Raw genomic sequence first — 19,469 nt, 5'->3', positions numbered from 1 at the left:
ACATTCGGAACACAAATTCGACCCTAAAGTCGCAATACACCATCATCGCCAGTAGTCACCTCCTCAACACCACCTCGCAACACCGTATCCCTAATGACAACAAAATGAGGGTCGTCATATTGACGAGCCTTGATGCGCTCAACAAGGATGACTATGCAACAACACAAGCGAGAACCCTGGTAGGCTCGAAAATATCAAATCTAACAAACCTATTAGCCAAAGCCTAAACATCTATAGCGAAAGGCCTTTCCACGGCTGGAATTAATGCCAAACTTGTTACACCCCATATTTTTGTACGTAAGAGTACGTTGTAAGTCAATTGATGTAAGCTTAGAAATGAGATCATATTTAAAAGTACCTAAAGTAAGTTAATTATTTTACCTTGGAGGTTACAAATATTTAAGAACATGAGTAAAAAATACCAAGATGGTTGGAAGGCTTAGAAGCTAAACGAATTGAAGAAAATAAGTTTCGTCGAAAGTCGATAAGTTGAGAATGTTATAACATGTACTTTTGGGATGAGACTAAGGTTCTTAACATCATAAGAAGGTTATGTTATGAGTTATTTGTTACATCTCGCATTTTTCGTAAGTTAAAGTTTCGTCTTCAGTTAATTGACATAAACTCGGGGATGAGATTATCTTGAGGTTAGCATATTTATGCTTTTTATAACAAGCAATAAGTAAGTGCCATGAAGGAAAGGGTACACGAATTAAAGAAAATGAGTTTCGTTGAAGGTTACCTATTTAGGATAAAATACGGGTCGAGCGATAATACCCGGTATTTATGGACTACTGCCATGCAAGGTACCATATGACCATGATAGTATGATGTATAACGTGTATTAAAAATAAGTAAAATTTTAAGTAATTTGAGATAATTCTTAATTATACGGGTAATTGGTTAATTATTGGGTAGCTGGATATTACTTAATTAATTAATTAATTAATTATTGCATAAGATTAACTTTCCCCACCCCACCCACCCCTACGTGGCAGTAAGCCACCGTTAATACATATGACTAAGTAGTCATATGAGCTTAGGTGGCAAACTAATGTAAAAACATTACCTATTCATTTTCAAGACTTAAGGTGGCAAACTAACGTTAGCCATTTTCACAAAGCTTTCAACAAAACTTCATCTTCTCATGTCTTGAATACAAAGACATGATCAGAACATTAGCTTTTAATTATAAGACACTACAACTCATAGGTGAGCTTTGCACCTTAGCAACAAAATTGCTTAGAAAAGCCTTACAAAATTCCTTCACAACAGAACGTTAGAAACTTTTACAATTCAAGTTCCTACAAAGACATTAATAACGAGATTTTTTGCAATCAAATTCTCCTAAAAGGTTTCAATGAAATTCTTGTAACCAAACAATTCCAACGAGAATTGTTAGAATCGTAGCAACGTAAAATATTGCGGTTCTAAAGGAGTAAAGTGCAATCTTTTTTTAAAATATTGTACGAATTTTTTCTTACTCCAGGTATGTTAAGGCTAAGCCCTTCTTTCATTTTGCATGATCTCGTAATTACACAAGTTTGATAAAGAGGTATAAAGAAAATAATTCATGTCCCGGAATTTACGTATATTTTCCTAATTTTGTAAGTTACAATATTCTCCATATCGGGACTTCATATTCAATTGAGTATTTCCTTTTTCTAGTCAAGAGAGCAGAGAGTCGATATATATAGTATTGCAGTATTTTTATTACCATCGAGTTATAATCAATGGGCAGGCCCCTATTGGGCAAACCGCTGATCAAATGGTAAGTTATAAACCGAGCCTACTATGGCCGAGTGCCTATGAGCGAGCCTAGTTGGCCGAGATACAGAGCTTAGTATGGCCGAGCGCCTATGAGCGAGCCTACTACGGCAGAGTAGTTATATATATATACCGAGCCTTATAGGGTCGGACAGCTATTTTACTTATTATATTGAGAGAATTGAGTTAGTATCAGCATGTAAGCATATGTTCAGATTATCAGTTCAGTTTCAGCTTTCTGTATACTGCCTTACATACTCATACTGACGTCCCTTTCTGGGGGCGCTACATTTCATGCATGCAGGTTCAGACAGACAGAGGGGTAGACCTCCTCAGTAGGTGTTGCCCGAGTTTAACTTTATCGGTAAGCTCCCCGTCCTTCGGAGTTGCTGGGTCTAGAAGTTTTGTGTATATATGTAGATAGGTTATGGGTGGTCGGGGCCCTGTTCCGATTACAGTACATCTATCAGTAGAGGCTTGTAGACATATTCTATCAGTTAGTGCAGTATGTTGGGCTTGTAGGCCCTGTACGTATATTTTGTTGGCTTGTTAGTTGTAGTAATTATGACAGCCTTGCCGGCCCAGCTTTATGTTGACATTTAGTCAGCGTTAGTCTCTATTCAGTTTTATATTTTGTATCGCACATTATCTTGTAATGTTGCCCATGGCCAAAGTATGACATTACATGTTTAGAGTCTCTTAGTCGCAAGTGGTACGCAAGGATAGGTGAGGCACTGGGTGCTGGACTCCCTCCCCCTCCCCCCAGGCTCGGGGCGTGACAAAAGTGGTATCAGAGCAGTTCTGTCCTAGGGAGTCTACAAGCCGTGTCTAGTAGGGTCTTGTTTATAGATGTGTGGTGCACCACATTGTATAAATAGGGGACTACAGGGCATTTAGGGGTTGGTTACCCTTTTTTCAAATCTAAATCGTGTTGTAGAACTGAGTTATAGGAAATTTGAGTTAAACTTACATGTTGACATTTGCATGCACAGATGACGGTAACTAGGAAAACTACGGCTAGCCAGAGGAGAGAGACAACAGTAGGTGAGGGGACTAGTAGGGTACCCCCAGTAGATGGGGCCCAATTGGAGGCCCAGGGAGAGACCCCTACTCAGCCATTACCGGCCCCTCCACTAACTGGGGAGATTCCTAGGGAGACCGCACATTCAGTTCCCCCTCCGCTTCCATCAAATCGGGACTTGAAGAGTGCGGTGCATTTGTTGGCACAGTTGGTAGCTACCCAGCAACATGCTAGGGCATCCGCTAGTGTAGGACTTTCTGAGGGATATAGGAGTTCAAGGGTCCGAGAGTTTATTGCTTTGGGTCCCCCAGAGTTCACGGGGACAAATCAGAGGGAGGACCCGCAGGATTTCATAGATCAGCTTCACAGGATCTTTTGGGTTATGCATGCCACGAAGAAAGAGGCAGTTGAGTTAGCAGCTTTTTCACTTTGAGATATAGCCATCCTTTGGTAAGAGGGATGGGGACGTGATGCACTTCCTGCTATTTGAGAGAATTTTTCAGATGCCTTCCTTGACCAGTACTTACCGCGAGAGATCCGACAAGCCCGAGTCAATCAATTTTAAGCCCTCAAGCAGGGCAATATGAGTGTTCGAGAGTATAGTCTCCATTTTGACTCATTGGCCAGATATGCACCATCCATAGTTGCTACTATGCGGGATATGATCCACAGGTTTATAGCAGAGTTGGCCCCAAAGTTAAACGAGGCATGTGCCACCGCTGCATTGCATGATAGTATGGATATCTCCCGAATTCACGCATTTGCCTAGAATATTGAAAGGGGTAGGCGTCGGCAGCAGGGTACGGAGAGGACTGACTCAGGGTAGCATAAGAGGATAAGATTTGCCAGATCTTAGGAGCAGTCTCAGGGTAGTTATAAGACCCAGTACTTCGAACGGCCACCTAGACCTCCACCACCTCAGTCACAGGGTTACAGGTATGACCGTTATACTCAGTCAGGACCAGGTGAAAGCTCCCAGGCATCAAGTTTGTAGCGATAACGAGGATCGGGGCAGACATGGCCATTTCTACCGTGGTGTGCCATCTACGATAGAGGACACTTAGGCCAATGCCGAGCAGGTTCCGGTGCTTGTTATACATGTGAGCGTCCGTGGCATATGATGCGAGATTGCCAAATAGAGATTTTGGGGGTATGGCTTAACTAGCGAATTCAGCACCAGGATCATCTATGTTCGTGCATCCTGCAGGGTGCGAGTCTCAGTCTTCGGCTGGTAGAGGTCTAGGCAGAGGTAGAGGTTCTAGTTCAGGTGGTAACCAGAATCGTAGCTAAGCGCTAGCGGGTCGACAGGACCAAGAGTCCTCACCAGACGTTGTGATAGGTATGTTGACCATTTGCTCTCACAATGCTTGTGCCTTGATAGATCCAAGATCCACTTTATCGTGTATTACCCCATTTGTCGCGGGGAAGTTTGGTATAGTGCTTGAAATACTAAGTGATCCTTTTGCGGTATCTACACCGGTCGGAGAATCGATTATCGCTAGACGGGTTTACCGAGGTTGTACAGTGTCAGTTTGTGGTCATCAAACCTCACCCGACCTAGTTGAGCTGGAGATGTTGGATTTTGATGCTATCATGGGCATGGACTGGTTGGCAGCTTGCCATAGGTTATTGTCGAGCAAAGATAGCTAGATTTTATTTTTCGGGTGAGCCAGTCCTTGAATGGGTAGGTAATATAACGACACCTAGAGGTAGGTTTATTTCCTATCTGAAGGCAAGGAAGATGATCACCAAAGGGTGCATTTATCATATTGTGCGAGTTAGGGATGCAGATACAGAAATACCTACACTTCAGTCTATTCCAGTAGTAAAGGAGTACATATCTAACTTTCCAGGTATTCCCCCAGAGTGAGAGATTGATTTTGGCATCAATTTGCTTCCGGGAACTCAACCAATATCCATCCCTCTATATAGAATGGCACCTGCTGAATTGAAGGAGTTGAAGGAGCAGTTGAAAGATTTGGTGGAGAAAGGTTTCATCAGGCCCAGTACTTCACCTTAGGGTGCACCGGTACTGTTTGTGCGGAAGAAAGACGGCTCGCTGAGGATGTGTATCGATTATAGGCAGCTGAACAAGGTAACTATCAAGAATAAGTATCCACTTCCAAGGATCAATGACCTGTTTGATCAGTTGCAAGGGGCTAGTTGCTTTTCAAAGATAGATTTAAGGTCGGGATACCACCAGGTCAGAGTTCGGGAGAAAGATATTCCTAAGACCGCCTTCAGAACCCGATATGGCCACTTCGAGTTCCTTGTCATGTCCTTCGGGTTGACGAATGCACCTGCCGTATTTATGGACTTGATGAACAGCCTATTCTGGCCATATTTTGATCTGTTCATGATAGTCTTTATTGATGATATTCTGGTTTATTCACGTTCAGAGGATGAGCATGTGGACCATCTGCGAGCGGTACTCCAAACCCTCCGTGATAATAAATTGTATGCTAAGTTTTCTAAATGTGAGTTTTGGTTGAAGTCTGTAGCATTCTTGGGGCACATTGTATCTGATGGAGGTATAAAGGTAGACAATCAGCTAACTCGAGCAGGATACTACCGGAGGTTCGTAGAGGGTTTTTCTTCTCTTTCAGCACCATTAACGAAGTTGACGCAGAAAGCAACTAAGTTTTAGTGGACAGAGGCCTGTGAGCAGAGTTTCCAAGAGCTTAAGAATAGGTTGACCTCAGCACCAGTTCTAGCACTTCCAGAGGGTCCAGATGGTTATGCCATGTATAGTGATGCCTCAGGTGTCGGGTTAGGATGTGTCCTAATGCAACATGGGAAGGTAATTGGGTATGCTTTAAGGCAGTTAAGGAAGCACGGACGGAATTATCCGACCCACGACCTCGAGTTAGCTGCGGTTGTTCATGCACTTAAGATATGGCGGCATTATTTATATGGTGTTCATGTTGATGCATTCACAGATCATAAAATCCTGCAATATATCTTCAAGCAAAAAGAGTTGAATTTACGACAGAGGCGATGGCTTGAGTTATTAAAAAGTTACGATATTAACATTCTCTACCATCCAGGGAAAGCTAATGTGGTAGCAGATGCCTTAAGTCATCGATCCATGGGTAGCTTAGCACATGTAGAGTCCGAGAAAAGACAATTAACTAGAGAGATTCATCAATTGGCTTGTTTAGGTGTTCGGTTAGTAGACTCTTACAATGGTGGAGTTGTATTCCAAAATACTGCAAAATCATCTCTCATAGCTGAAGTAAAGGAAAGGCAGTACGAGGACCCAAAGTTGGTCAAGTTGAGAGAGCGAGTTCCACAGCAGAAGAAGCCATTATTAGAGCTCAAGGGAGATGGGGTTCTCAGATACAGGGGTCATCTATGTGTTCCAGATGTAGCAGGGCTAGGAGAGAGGATTATGTCAGAGGCACATTATTCATGCTATTCCATTCATCCTGGATCAACGAAGATGTATCATGACATCAAAGACGTGTATTGGTGGAACGATATGAAGAAGAACATTGTTGAGTATGTCGCTCAGTGTCCTAGTTGCCAGCAGGTGAAGATAGAGCACCAGAAGCCCGGAGGGCTAATGCAGACTATAGAGATCCCGACATGGAAATGGGAGGCGATAAATATGGACTTTATCACGGGTTTACCTCATTCTCATCGTAAGTTCGATTCCATACGGGTGATAGTCGATAGGCTCACGAAATCAGCTCATTTTCTACCGGTCAGATCTACATATACAGCAGAAGATTATGCAAAGTTGTATATTAAAGAGATAGTGCGACTACACGGAGTACCAATATCTATTATATCTGACCGTGGGGCCCAGTTTACAGCACATTTTTGGAGGTCATTTCAGAAAGGTCTAGGGACTCAGGTGAATCTTAGCATAAATTTTCATCCGCAAACTGATGGACAGGCCGAACGCACAATTCAGTCGCTCGAGGATATGTTACAAGCATGTGTGCTGGATTTTAAAAGAAGTTGGGATGAACATCTACCTCTTATCGAGTTTTCATATAATAACAGTTACTACTCCCGTATCCAGATGGCTCCATACGAGGCTTTGTATTGGCGTAAGTGCAGATCTCCTATAGGGTGGTTTGATATTGGAGAATCTGGATTACATGGGCCAGACCTGGTTCAGCAGGCCATAGAAAAAGTAAAGCTCATTCGGGAGCGACTATTGACAACTCAGAGTCGTCAGAAGTCATATTCTGATGTGCGGCGACAAGATTTAGAGTTCGTGGTTAATGACTGGGTATTCTTAAAAGTGTCACCTATGAATGGTGTGATAAGGTTTGGCAAGAAAGGAAAACTTAGCGCACGGTATATTGGGCCTTATAGGATCATTCGGAGAGTGGGCCAAGTAGCTTATGAGTTAGAATTGCCCACAGAATTAGAGTCTGTCCATCCGGTTTTTCACATATCCATGCTACGGAAGTGCATTGGCGATCCTACCCGAGTGGTGCCCACAAATGATGTACAGATTACGGAGGACTTGTCATACGAGGAAATTTCGGTTGCCATCCTAGACCGACAAATCCGCAAGCTTCCGAATAAGGAGGTGGCCTCCGTGAAGGTTTTATGGAGAAGCAAGAATGTGGAAGAGATGACGTGGGAAGCAGAGGAAGAAATTAAGTCTAAATACCCCCACCTATTTCAAATTGAAGATATGGCTCGAGGTAGGATACCTCAGCACAGCTCTATTCAGACCAGTAGGTCATCAAGTAAGCTCTCATTTTTTACTCTCAGAATTTATAATGGACAGTTGTAAAAAGCCAAGTGTTGCTATTATAGACAGTGGCCATGTATGGCAAGTATAGTATATTTTCTGGCTGCGTACATGTTGGTTTTAGTCTAGTGTACGGAAGAGACTCTAGCAAAAAATTTTCCAAAGTATCTAAGAGAAGACATTCGAGGTTGAATGTTTCTAAAGGAGGAAGGATGTTACATCTCGCATTTTTCGTACGTTAAAGTTTCATCTTCAGTTAATTGACATAAACTCGGGGATGAGATTATCTTGAGATTAGTATATTTATGCTATTTATAACATGTAATAAGTAAGTGCCACGAAGGAAAGGGTACACGAATTAAAGAAAATGAGTTTCGTTGAAGGTTGCCAATTTGGGATAAAATACAGGTCGAGCGATAATACTCGGTATTTATGGACTAGTACCATGCAAGGTACAATATGACCGTGATAGTATGATGTATAAAGTGTATTAAAAATAAGTAGAATTTTAAGTAATTTGAGGACAATTCTTAATTATGCGGGTAATTGGTTAATTATCGGGTAGCGAAATATTACCTAATTAGTTAATTAATTATTGCATAATTTTAACTTTCCCCACCCCCACCCCCACATGGCAGTAAGCCACTATTAATACATATGACTAAGTAATCATATGAGCTTAGGTGGCAAACTAATGTAAAAATATTACATATATTTATTCTCAAAGACTCGAGGTGGCAAACTAATGTTAGCCATTTTCACAAAGCTTTCAACAAAACTTCATCTTCACATGTCTTGAATACAAAAACACAATCAGAACATTAGCTTTTAACTACAAGACACTACAACTCATAGGTGAGCTTTGCACCTTAGCAACGAAATTGCTTAGAAAAGTCTTACAAAATTCCTTCATAACAGAACGTTAGAAACTTTTACAATTCAAGTTCCTACAAAGACATTAACAACGAGATTTCTTGCAATCAAATTCTCCTAAAAGGTTTCAACGAAATTCTTGTAACCAAACAATTCCAATGAGAATTGTTAGAATCGTAGCAACGTAAAATTTTATAGTTCTAAAGGAGTACGGTGCAATCTTTTCCAATAATATTCTACGAATTTTTTCCTACTCCAAGTATGTTAAGGCTAAGCCATTCTTTCATTTTGCATGATCTCGTAATTACACAAGTTTGATAACAAGGTATAAAGAAAAAAATTAATGTCCTAGAATTTACGTATATTTTCCTAGTCTTGTAAGTTACAATATTCTGGATTTCAACCAAACTTTGCACACAAGTTCCGATCAACTAAATAATCAATCCAAATTCTCAGAACACCGACCGTAACCTGATAACATCAAAGCCAACTCTCAGTCAACCCTATGAACTCTCCAAACCTTTAAATTGCCAACTTACGACAAATAAGCTAAACCATCTAGGAACCTCTAGATCCAAGTTCGAATATACTCCCAAGTTTAAAATCACCATACGAACCTATTAGAATCATCAAATCACCATTCCAAGGACATATACTCCAAAGTCAAACCTTGGCCAACTTTTATAAATTAAGCTTCTAACAGTGAAACTAAGTTTTTCAATTCATTCTGAAACCTTCTAGAAACCAAAAAAACTCCCCCCCCCCCCCCCCCATGTCACAAAATAACAAAAAAAGATGCGGGAAGCATCAAATAGGAAAATGGGGCTCAAATAAATAAAATTGCTAGTCACGTTATTATGTTCTCCCCTTTAAAATAAACGTTTGTCCTCGAACGGGTTTAGAATTATACCCGGGATGCCAAAAAGATGAGGATATCTACTGTGCATATCATGCTAGTCTCCCAGATCGCTTCCTCGACCGGTTGACCTTTCTATTGAACCCTCACTGATGCAATATCTTTGGACCTCAACTTCCAAACATGCCTCTCTAAAATGGCTACCGAATCTTCTTCATAATCTAGATTCTTATTAAAATACACCGAGCTGAAATCCAACACCTGTGCCTAATTCTCATGATATTTCTGAAGCATGAAAACATGAAACACCTGATGAACCCCCGACAAGCTGGGTGGAAAAGCAAGTCTGTAGGGACGTGGAGCGCATTCATTTTGATTTTTTTAAACCTTTTTTAGTTTTCATTCACTCTTTAAAGCGTGAAAATGTTCATTACTGGATTAATATTAGAATGTGGTATAAAGTATAAACTACTCCAATAGTATCATGAAGTATGACTTTGTTGCTTGGATATAGCTTGTACTAGTTGTTGTTTATAAAAACATCCCAAAAATTGGAATCAAGGAGTGTTTGTGCAAACTGATAGTGCCAATAATAGAAAGCAAAGCAAATCATAAGATCTGTCCACAATGTGCATTTTAAGGCTTGTGATTTAAGTATGAAAGCTTATTGCTGAATTCTCATGAGCATACTGGCTTTAATTAATTAGTTTGGCAATGATTCTGGACTAAGCATGAACATGTCTACTAACAGACATTTTAATTCCTTAGCTATTATTGGCGATTTCTATAAAGTCATGAAGAGAAACCAACTTCTCCGTGAAGTTTAGTAGTTCTACAAATTATATACAGTATATAATATACTAAAATACAATTCTAATTTAGCTAAGCTTTGGATGTAATGTAAAGTTCATGAGTGCATGTGGGGTTTGCTTTTCTATTTCTACTCCATTTTATTATCATTTACTAATTGAAATTTGTTTTAGTAGACCTCCACATATATTATTGTTAGCAAAATGATAGCTTCTTTAATAAAATTACTACTATCATTTAATTGATGGTGTAAATTTTTTATATTAATCTCACTTTTTATGAGAACTTATAGTTTCTCATGGACAGTATATAAAAGTTACACATACATACATACATTCATACATATACATACATATGTATGTTCCATTATGCTTGTTGAACACCCTCTTTTTATATACCTTTTAAAACTATACAGAACCTTTCTTTGTTTTCTCTTTTCTCCTCTTCTCTGTTTAGAGTTGGAAGCCATCTTTTGAAAGCATGGAGAATTCGTTGATGAGAATCTCCACGGAATATGCATCCGATGATTTTGGCGAAGCTGCCTACATTGAAATGGATCCTACACTTTCTCCTTCAAAGAGTTTCTCTAACGTTAATCCACACGATTTGATGAATTTTAATTTTCCAACATCAGCTGAGTCTCCATTAACACTTGTTCAGGCTGATGAACTCATATCTAAAGGCTCCCTTATGCCTCTTCTCATCAATCCAATGAAAATGGAGAGTACTAATTACTATCCTTCGAGCTCCGTGCCAAAATATCCACAATCTTTAAAAACCAAACAAGAACTGCACTCCTCTAGTAGAGTTCTCTGTATATCATTTAGGAGATGTGGAGGATCGTTGTCCAGTCGGAATGTTATGCAGAAGTTGTTCGATTTTCTGAAGCCTTTGTGCCAAAAAATAAGATGTGATTTTGGGTGCAAAAGTGGAATTAGTACAAGTACAATAGAGGGAGTGAATATTTATTGTTCACAGGGGACATCTCCACGGACAAGCTTAACTTGTTCTGTTGATGATTGGCGCAGGTCTTGTGATTCTGAGAGCTCCATTTATGAGGCTGTTCTTCATTGCAAAAGAACTATTGGTATGTCACTACTTATTTTCTCTTTACTGGACTTGTATAGGAACACGACTAATATGGGATTTAGAACTATTGGTATGTCACTACTTATTTTCTCTTCACTGCTTTCTGAAGTCATATTTCATGATAGTTTTTGTACATGACAAAAAACTGCAGCGGATTTTTATGCATATAGCGGATTATCCTAAATGGCGGCTTATAAGACCGTCATAATCGCTTCCGCCAAAAGGTATAATACATCAATTTTCCTTTAACCGATGTAAATATGCAGAGAAAGTCACCGTAATATGCATTGTTTAAAATGGCTATTTACTTTGCTTATTATGGCGGTTGTAACCGTTGTAATTGTTACAAATTTTACAGTTGTTTACATAGCAGTTTAAACCACTCTAATTGTAATCTGTTTAATGTTAATTTTTTAATTCCACATTTAGATCCGTTTTACTGCACCATTATGCAATCAAGCGCCCATCATAATTATTTTAACACAAAATATAGAAAAATAAATAAACAAAATAGTCATCATATTAAAACATAAGTGTAACGACCCGGCCGGTCGTTTCGAGAGTTATAACCCCATTTTCCCATTTCTGCTTTCTTTTGCGCTTTTCAGTTATATTATGATATATCGGGTTAGTTGGTTCGGGTCCGGAGTAGTTTCGGAATGGATTGAGAAACTTAGTCTCTAAAGTAGAAGTTTAAGTTGGAAAAGTCAACCGGACGTTGACTTATATGTAAATGACCTCGGATTTGAATTTTGATGGTTCCGTTAGCTCCGTTAGGTAATTTTGGACTTAGGAACGCATCCGGAATATGATTTGGAGGTTCGTAGTAGAATTTGGCTTGAATTGGCGAAGGTTAGAATTTTGGCGAATTTTGTCGGCAGTGAAAATTTTGATATCGGGGTCGGATTGGATTTACGGAAGTTGGAGTAGGTTCGTGGTGTCATTTTAGACCTGTGTGCAAAATTTGAGGTCATTCGGACGTGGTTTGGTTGATTTCGGCATCGGTTGTCGAATTTGGAAGTTTAGAAGTTCTTAGGCTTGAATCTGTGCATAATCCGTATTTTTGATGTTGTTCGACGTGATTTGAAGGCTCGACTAAGTTCGTATGGTATTTTAGAATTGGTTGGTATGTTTGGTTGAGGACCCGGGGGCCTCGGGCGTGTTTCGGATGCTCAACGGGTCATTTCTGGACATAGGGAATTGGCAGATTTTCTGGTGTTATTGCAGACATTTTTCTTCATCGTGTTCGCGAGAGAGATCTCGCGATCGCGTAGGTCATCTGAGAGGTCAGCTAAAATTGCTCTTTGCGTTCGCGAAGATGAAGACGCGATCGCGTAAGGTTATCAGGCAGTGCACCGCGAACGCGTGGGCTAGGCCGCGTTTGCGAAGAAGAAGTGAGGCAGCAGTGGAGTTTGAGTGTTACTCTTCGCGGTCGCGTGAGGACAATTGCGATCGCGTAGGTGTGAGCAGCTAGTATATCGCGTTCGCGTGAGGTGTTACGCGTTCGCGTAGAGTAAATTTTTGAGGGAGCGAAGTTGTTCTTCGCGATCGCAAGGCCTTTTCCGCAATCGCGATTAAGGAAATCTGGACAGTTGTGTTAAATTTCAAAATTGAGGGTTTGAGCCCATTTTTCATATTTTGAGCTAGAGACCACGGATTTAGGCGATTTTTGAAGGGATTTTGAGGGAGTTTATTGGGGGTAAGTATTTCTCACTTTATTTTGGTAAAATTTCCATGATTATATCTTGATTTTTATCATGTGAATTGTGATTTGGGGTGAAAAATTGGAAAAAAGTGGAAGTGTTCTTGAGATAGAATTTTGAGGTTTTGAAGGGGATTTTGTTGTCGGATTTTGGTAAATTTGGTGTGACTAGATTCGTGAGTGAATGGGTTTTTGAATTTTGTGACTTTTATCGGATTTCTAGACGTGGGCCCGAGGGCCGGCTTTGGGCCGATTTCGGATTTTGGCTCTAATTTGGTATTTTTCCTGTGGAATCGATCCCTTTAGCCTATTTTGATCGTATTGTATTGCTTGTGGCTAGATTCTGGTCGCTCGGAGGCCAATTCGAGAGGCAAGGGCATTGCGGAGTAGAGATTTGCTCGGATTGAGGTAAGTAACGATTGTAAATTTGGTCCTGAGTGTATGAAAGCCCGAAATTTTGTATCATTTTATTATTTGGAGGTGGCGCACATGCTAGGTGACGGGCGTGTGGGCGTGCACCGTTGGGTATTGTGACTGCCACCTGATAGAGATATTGATTTTGGTATTGATTTGGTGCCGGGCATTCAGCCCATTTCTATTCCACCGTGTCGTATGGAACTGGCGGAGTTGAAGGAGTTGAAGGAACAACTTTAGGAACTCCTTAATAAGGGGTTTATTCAGCCTAGTTTGTCACCTTGGGGTGCACCAGTTCTATTTGTGAAGAAGAAGGATGGTTCCGTGAGAACATGCATTGATTACAGGCAGTTGAGCAAGGTCACAGTCAAGAACAAGTATCCTTTGTCTCGTGTTGATGATTTATTTGACCAGCTTCAGGGAGCGAGGGTGTTCTCCAACATTGATTTGAGGTCCGGGTATCACCAGTTGAAGATTCGGGATTCGGATATTCTTAAGACAGTTTTCAGGATCCGATATGGCCATTATAAGTTCTTGGTGATATCTTTTGGGCTGACCAATGCCCCAGTAGCGTTCATGCATTCGATGAACAGTGTATTCCAACCCTATTTGGACTCATTCATTATTGTATTCATTGATGACATCCTGGTGTACTCTCGTAGCTAGGAGGAGCATGCTCAGCATCTGAGGATTGTATTACAGAGATTGAGGGAGGAGAAGCTTTACGCAAAGTTCTCCAAGTATGAGTTTTGGCTCGGTTCAGTAGCATTCCTGGAGCACGTGGTGTCCAGTGAGGGTATTCAGGTGGATCTGAAGAAGGTAGAGGCGGTGCAGAGTTGGCTTAGACCATCCTCAGCCACGGAGATTAGGAGCTTCCTTGGTTTGGCGGGCTATTACCGTCGCTTTGTGGAGGAATTTTCATCTATTGCATCGCCATTGACCAGATTGACCCAAAAGGGTGCTCCAGTCAGGTGGTCGGATGAGTGTAAGGAGAGCTTTCAGAAGCTCAAGACTGCTTTGACCACAACTCCAGTGTTAGTTCTGCCATCAACTTCAGGTTCTTACACCGTGTATTGTGATGCCTCGAGGGTAGGTATTGGTTGTGTTCTGATGTAGGAGGGTAGGGTGATTGCCTATGTTTCGCCCCAATTGAAGACCCATGAGAAGAACTATCCTATCCATGATCTTGAGTTAGCATCCATTGTTCACGCCTTGAAGATTTGGCGTCATTATTTCTATAGGGTTCATTGTGAGATCTATACTGATCATCGGAGTCTGCAGCATCTGTTTAAGCAGAAGGATCTTAATTTGCGTCAGCGGAGATGGTTAGAGCTTCTCAAGGACTATGATATCACTATTTTGTACCATCCGGGGAAGGACAATATGGTGGCCAATGCCTTGAGTCGCCGGGCGGTGAGTTTGGGGAGTTTAGCGTATCTCCCAGCAGCTGAGAGACCCTTGGCATTGGATGTTCAGGCCTTAGTGGACCAGCTTGTCAGATTGGATATTTCGGAGCCAAGTCGGGTGTTGGCTTGCGTGATCTCCAGGTCTTCTCTTTATGACCGTATCAGGGAGCGTCAGTATGATGACCCCCACTTGCTTGTTCTTCAGGACAGGGTTCGGAAAGGTGATGCTAGGGATGTGACTATTGGTGTTGATGGCGTGTTGAGGATGCAGGTCCGGATATGTGTGCCTAATGTAGATGGGCTTCGGGAGTTGATTCTTGAGGAGGCCCATAACTCGCGATATTCCATCCATCCGGGTGCCGCGAAGATGTACCAGGATTTGAGGCAACACTATTGGTGGAGGCGGATGAAGAAGGATATAGTTGGGTTTGTGGCTCGGTGTCTCAACTGTCAGCAGGTTAAGTATGAATATCAGAGACCGAGTGGCTTGCTTCAGAGGTTAGAGATCCCAAAGTGGAAGTGGGAGCAAATCACCATGGACTTCATAGTTAGGCTCCCACAGACTTCGAGGAAGTTCGATGCTATTTGGATGATTGTGGATCGGCTAACCAAGTCCGTGCACTTCATTCCAGTTGGAACTACTTACACTTCAGAGCGATTGGATGAGATTTACATCCGAGAGATTGTTCGCCTGCATGGTGTCCCAGTTTCCATCATTTAAGATAGGGGCACTCAGTTTACATCACAGTTTTGGAGGGCCGTGCAGCGAGAGTTGGGTACTCAGGTTGAGTTGAGCACAGCTTTTCACCCTCAGACAGACGGGCAGTCCGAGCGCACTATTCAGATATTGAAGGACATGTTGCACGCTTGTGTCATTGACTTTGGGGGGTTCATGGGACCAGTTCTTGCCGCTCGCGGAGTTTGCATATAACAACAGCTACCAGTCGAGTATTCAGATGGTTCCATACGAGACTTTATATGGGAGGAGGTGTAGATCTCCAGTAGGATGGTTTGAGCCGGGTGAGGCTAGGCTATTGGGTACAGACTTGGTCCAGGATGCATTAGATAAGGTGAAATCGATTCAGGAGTGGCTTCGCATGGCGCAGTCTAGGCAGAAGAGCTACGTGGATAGGAAGGTCCATGATGTGTCTTTTATGGTTGGGGAGGTGGCTTACAAGCTTGCCTTGCCACCCAGCTTGTCGAGTGTGCATCCAGTGTTTCATGTTTCCATACTCCGGAGGTATATTGGCGATCTGTCCCATGTTTTGGACTTCAGCACGATTCAGTTGGAGGATGATATGACTTATGATATGGAGCTGGTGGCCATTTTGGATAGGCAGGTTCAGAAGTTGAGGTCAAAGGACATAACTTCGGTGAAGGTGCAGTGGAGAGGTCAGCCTGTGGAGGAGGCCAACTGGGAGACCGAGCGGAAGAAGCAGAGCAGATATCCACACCTATTTGAGACTTCAGGTATATTTCTAGACCCATTCGAAGACGAACATTTGTTTAAGAAGGGGAGGATGTAACGACCCGGCTGGTCATTTTGAGAGTTATAGCCCTATTTTCCCCATTTCTACTTTCTTTTGCGCTTTTTAGTTATATTATGATATATCGGGTTAGTTGGTTCGGGTCCGGAGTGGTTTCGGAGTGGATTGAGACACTTAGTCTCTAAAGTAGAAGCTTAAGTTGGAAAAATCAACCGGGCATTGACTTATGTGTAAGCGACCTTGGATTTGAATTTTGATGGTTCCGTTAGCTCCGTTAGGTAATTTTGGACTTAGGAGCGCGTCCGGAATGTGATTTGGAGGTCCGTAGTGGAATTTCACTTGAACTGGTGAAGGTTAGAATTTTGGCAAATTTTGTTGGCAGTGGAAATTTTGATATCTGGGTCAGATTGAATTTCCGAAAGTTGGAGTAAGTTCGTGGTATCATTTTAGACATGTGTGCAAAATTTGAGGTCATTCGGACGTGGTTTGTTTGGTTTCTGCATCGGTTGTCGAATTTGGAAGTTTAGAAGTTCTTAGGCTTGAATCCGTGCATAATCCATATTTTTGATGTTGTTCGACGTGATTTGAAGGCTCCACTAAGTTCGTATGGTGTTTTAAGATTGGTTGGTATATTTGGTTGAGGTCCCGGGGGCTTCGGGCGTGTTTCGTATGCTCAACGGGTCATTTTTGGACTTAGGGAGTTGGCAGATTTTCTGGTGTATATGCATACATTTTTCTTCATCGCGTTCGCGAGGGAGATCTCGCAATCGCATAGGTCATTTGAGAGGTCATCTAAAATTGCACTTCGCGTTCGCGAAGATGAAGACGCGATCGCGTAAGGTTATCAGGCAGTGCACCGCGAACGCGTGGGCTAGGCCGCGTTCGCGAAGAAGAAGTAAGGCAGCAATGGAGTTTGAGTGTTACTCTTCGCGGTCGCGTGAGGACAATTGTGATTGCATATGTGTGAGCAGCTAGTGCATCGCATTCGCGTGAGGTGTTACGCATTCGCGTAGAGTAGATTTCTGAGGGAGCGAAGTCGTTCTTCGCGATTGCGAGGCCTTTTCCGCGATCGCGATTAAGGAAATCTGGGCAAAAGTGTTAAATTTCAAAATCAAGGGTTTGAATCCATTTTTTATATTTTGAGCTAGAGACCACAGATTTAGGCGATTGTTGAAGGGATTTTGAGGGAGTTGATTGGGGTAAGTGTTTCTCACTTGATTTTGGTTAAATTCCTTGATTATATCTTGATTTTTATCATCTAAATTATGATTTGGGGTGAAAAATTGGGGAAAAAGTGAAAGAGTTCTCGAGATAGAATTTTGAGGTTTTGAAGTGGGGTTTTATTGTCGGATTTTGGTAAATTTGGTATGACTAGACTCGTAAGTGAATGGGCTTTCGGGTTTTATGACTTTTATCGGATTTCGAGGTGTGGGCCCTAGGGCCGGGTTTGGGCCGATTTTGGAGTTTTGCTATAATTTGGTATTTTTCTTGTTGAATCGATCCCTTTAGCCTATTTTGATCGTATTGTATTGCTTGTGGCTAGATTCGGGTCGCTCGGAGGCCGATTCGAGAGGCAAGGGCATTGCGGAGTAGAGATTTGCACGGATTGAGGTAAGTAACGATTGTAAATCTGGTCCTGAGGGTATGAAACCCCAGAATTTTGTATCATTTTACTATTTGGAGGTGGCGCACATGCTAGGTGACGGGCCTGTGGGCGTGCACCGTTGGGGATTGTGACTTGGTCCATCCCGTATCAACTGTATAGTTGAATATTTTGTTAAAACTATATGATTCTTATGTGTTTTAGAAAGAATTTCTGTAAGTCAGGTTGGATGCTATGTTTAGGCCTTATGCCAGTGTGTTTTGGACCCTTAGAGGTCTTTTCTTGCTATCCTCTCATTGTTTTTGATTAAAAATATATACTCAGTCATGTTTATACATATTTGTAGCATAATTCAGTCTCTATTACTCTATTTTGATGCATCATATAAATGTTGTTTGGGCTGAATTCTTTGTTTTGTGAGAGCCCGAGAGGCTGGAGAAGTTTATGACTGAGTGAGGCCGATTGCCTGATTTATAAGGATATTTATGGGATTGGGCTACACGTCGCAACATGTTTGATATAGGTCGAGGGCTTCATTGATTTATGCCATGATTGGCTTGATATAGCGCTTGGGCTGAAGGAGCCCCTCCGGAGTCTGTACACACCCCCTAGTGAGCGCAGGTACCTACTGAGTGTGAGTGCCGAGTGCTGAGTGATTGGGAGGCATGAGTGATGGTGAGGTCTGCCCGAGGGGCTGTATACGAGTGATTGTGAGGTTTGCCCGAGGGGTTGTCTATGAGTGATGTTGCCCGAGGTGATGATTATGATTTCATTATTATTTTTGCTCACCTTTGTATTGAGCCTTCATTTTGAAAACTGTTGAAAGATGTCTTTAAGTGATTTTACTGGAACTAGATTTAAAAAGAGTTGATTTGATTCAAATCCTGGTTTTTAAAGCATGATGTATTGTACTGAATTTTTTTTTGGTGATATGAACTTTACTTGCATTATTGCTCGTCACTACTTCTCAGTCTTTATTTACTGTTGTTACTTACTGAGTTGGCGTACTCACGTTACTCTCTGCACCTTGTGTGCAGATCCAGGTGTATCTGGATACGGTAGCGGCTGTTGACTATTTCGGTTGAAGATTTTCTCGGGCTTTTCTTTTCCGCACTTTTATTTTGATTTGAACTCCTTAACGAAGGTTTTTATGTTACATAGCCTTGAAATTATCTTTGAAATGAAAATATCGGTTTGTTTTGAAAATTAGTCGGCTTGCCTAGTTCCACAATAGGCGCCATCACGACAGGGTTAGTTTGGGATCGTGACAATAAGTGCCCAAAATCCCGTCAAATATTCAGGTTTAAGTTTCAGAGAGTTTTTCAACAATTACAATAAAAAGAAAAACGTAGATCATCCTAACAATGATTATTAATTGTCATTTGCTCCGTTTTCATTATTACTTTCATTAAGGGATCTTCTTGGCCCAGTTGGTGATGGAACATCACCTCCTAAATCGTATGCTTGCAAAAAGGAAAAAAAAACTAATTAGTAGTCTCAAACTTTTAAACTTATATAATTTGGCCATTGCAATCATGTGATGAAGAAGCCAACCAGCACACATTATGCAGGTACTGATCGAACTAACCAACTTGGAGTCAAAGATTAGTCTCTCTGCAACATATTGTCAAATTGAATGCGTAAACAAAGAAAAAGTAAATGCTTGTACCTGTGGAGGAGTCGGAAATAAGTGAGGAAACTCCTCAGAGATATTTCTATTATCA

General features: G+C 41.5%; 1 protein-coding gene and 1 long non-coding RNA gene across 2 annotated transcripts; both read left to right on the top strand.

Annotated features, from left to right (window-relative positions):
- The first annotated feature begins 4,721 nt into the window (after positions 1–4,721).
- LOC138894061 (uncharacterized) lies at positions 4,722–7,596 on the top strand. The gene is made up of 4 exons (XM_070178735.1): positions 4,722–4,779; positions 5,836–6,320; positions 6,819–7,099; positions 7,542–7,596. The coding sequence occupies exons 1-4, from the start codon at positions 4,722–4,724 to the stop codon at positions 7,594–7,596; spliced, it is 879 nt and encodes a 292-aa protein (XP_070034836.1).
- Positions 7,597–10,495: 2,899 nt separating this feature from the next.
- Positions 10,496–18,951, top strand: LOC104095110 (uncharacterized). Its single transcript, XR_011409141.1, has 3 exons — positions 10,496–11,131; positions 17,686–17,753; positions 18,783–18,951. It is a non-coding gene; the product is annotated as an uncharacterized lncRNA (long non-coding RNA).
- The last annotated feature ends 518 nt before the right edge of the window (positions 18,952–19,469 follow it).

This window comes from Nicotiana tomentosiformis, chromosome 6 (assembly GCF_000390325.3).
Source record: "Nicotiana tomentosiformis chromosome 6, ASM39032v3, whole genome shotgun sequence".
Taxonomy (NCBI): Eukaryota; Viridiplantae; Streptophyta; class Magnoliopsida; order Solanales; family Solanaceae; genus Nicotiana; species Nicotiana tomentosiformis.
This window is presented reverse-complemented; position numbering and strand designations above follow the sequence as displayed.

Bases quoted from the DNA above. Each gene is read 5' to 3' on its own strand.
- LOC138894061 (XM_070178735.1), top strand. From the start codon at position 4,722: ATGGCACCTGCTGAATTGAAGGAGTTGAAGGAGCAGTTGAAAGATTTG. The intron at 6,321-6,818 runs GTGAAGATAGAG...TCCCGTATCCAG, and splicing joins AGTGTCCTAGTTGCCAGCAG to ATGGCTCCATACGAGGCTTT. The intron at 7,100-7,541 runs GTATATTGGGCC...TATAATGGACAG, and splicing joins AAAGGAAAACTTAGCGCACG to TTGTAAAAAGCCAAGTGTTG.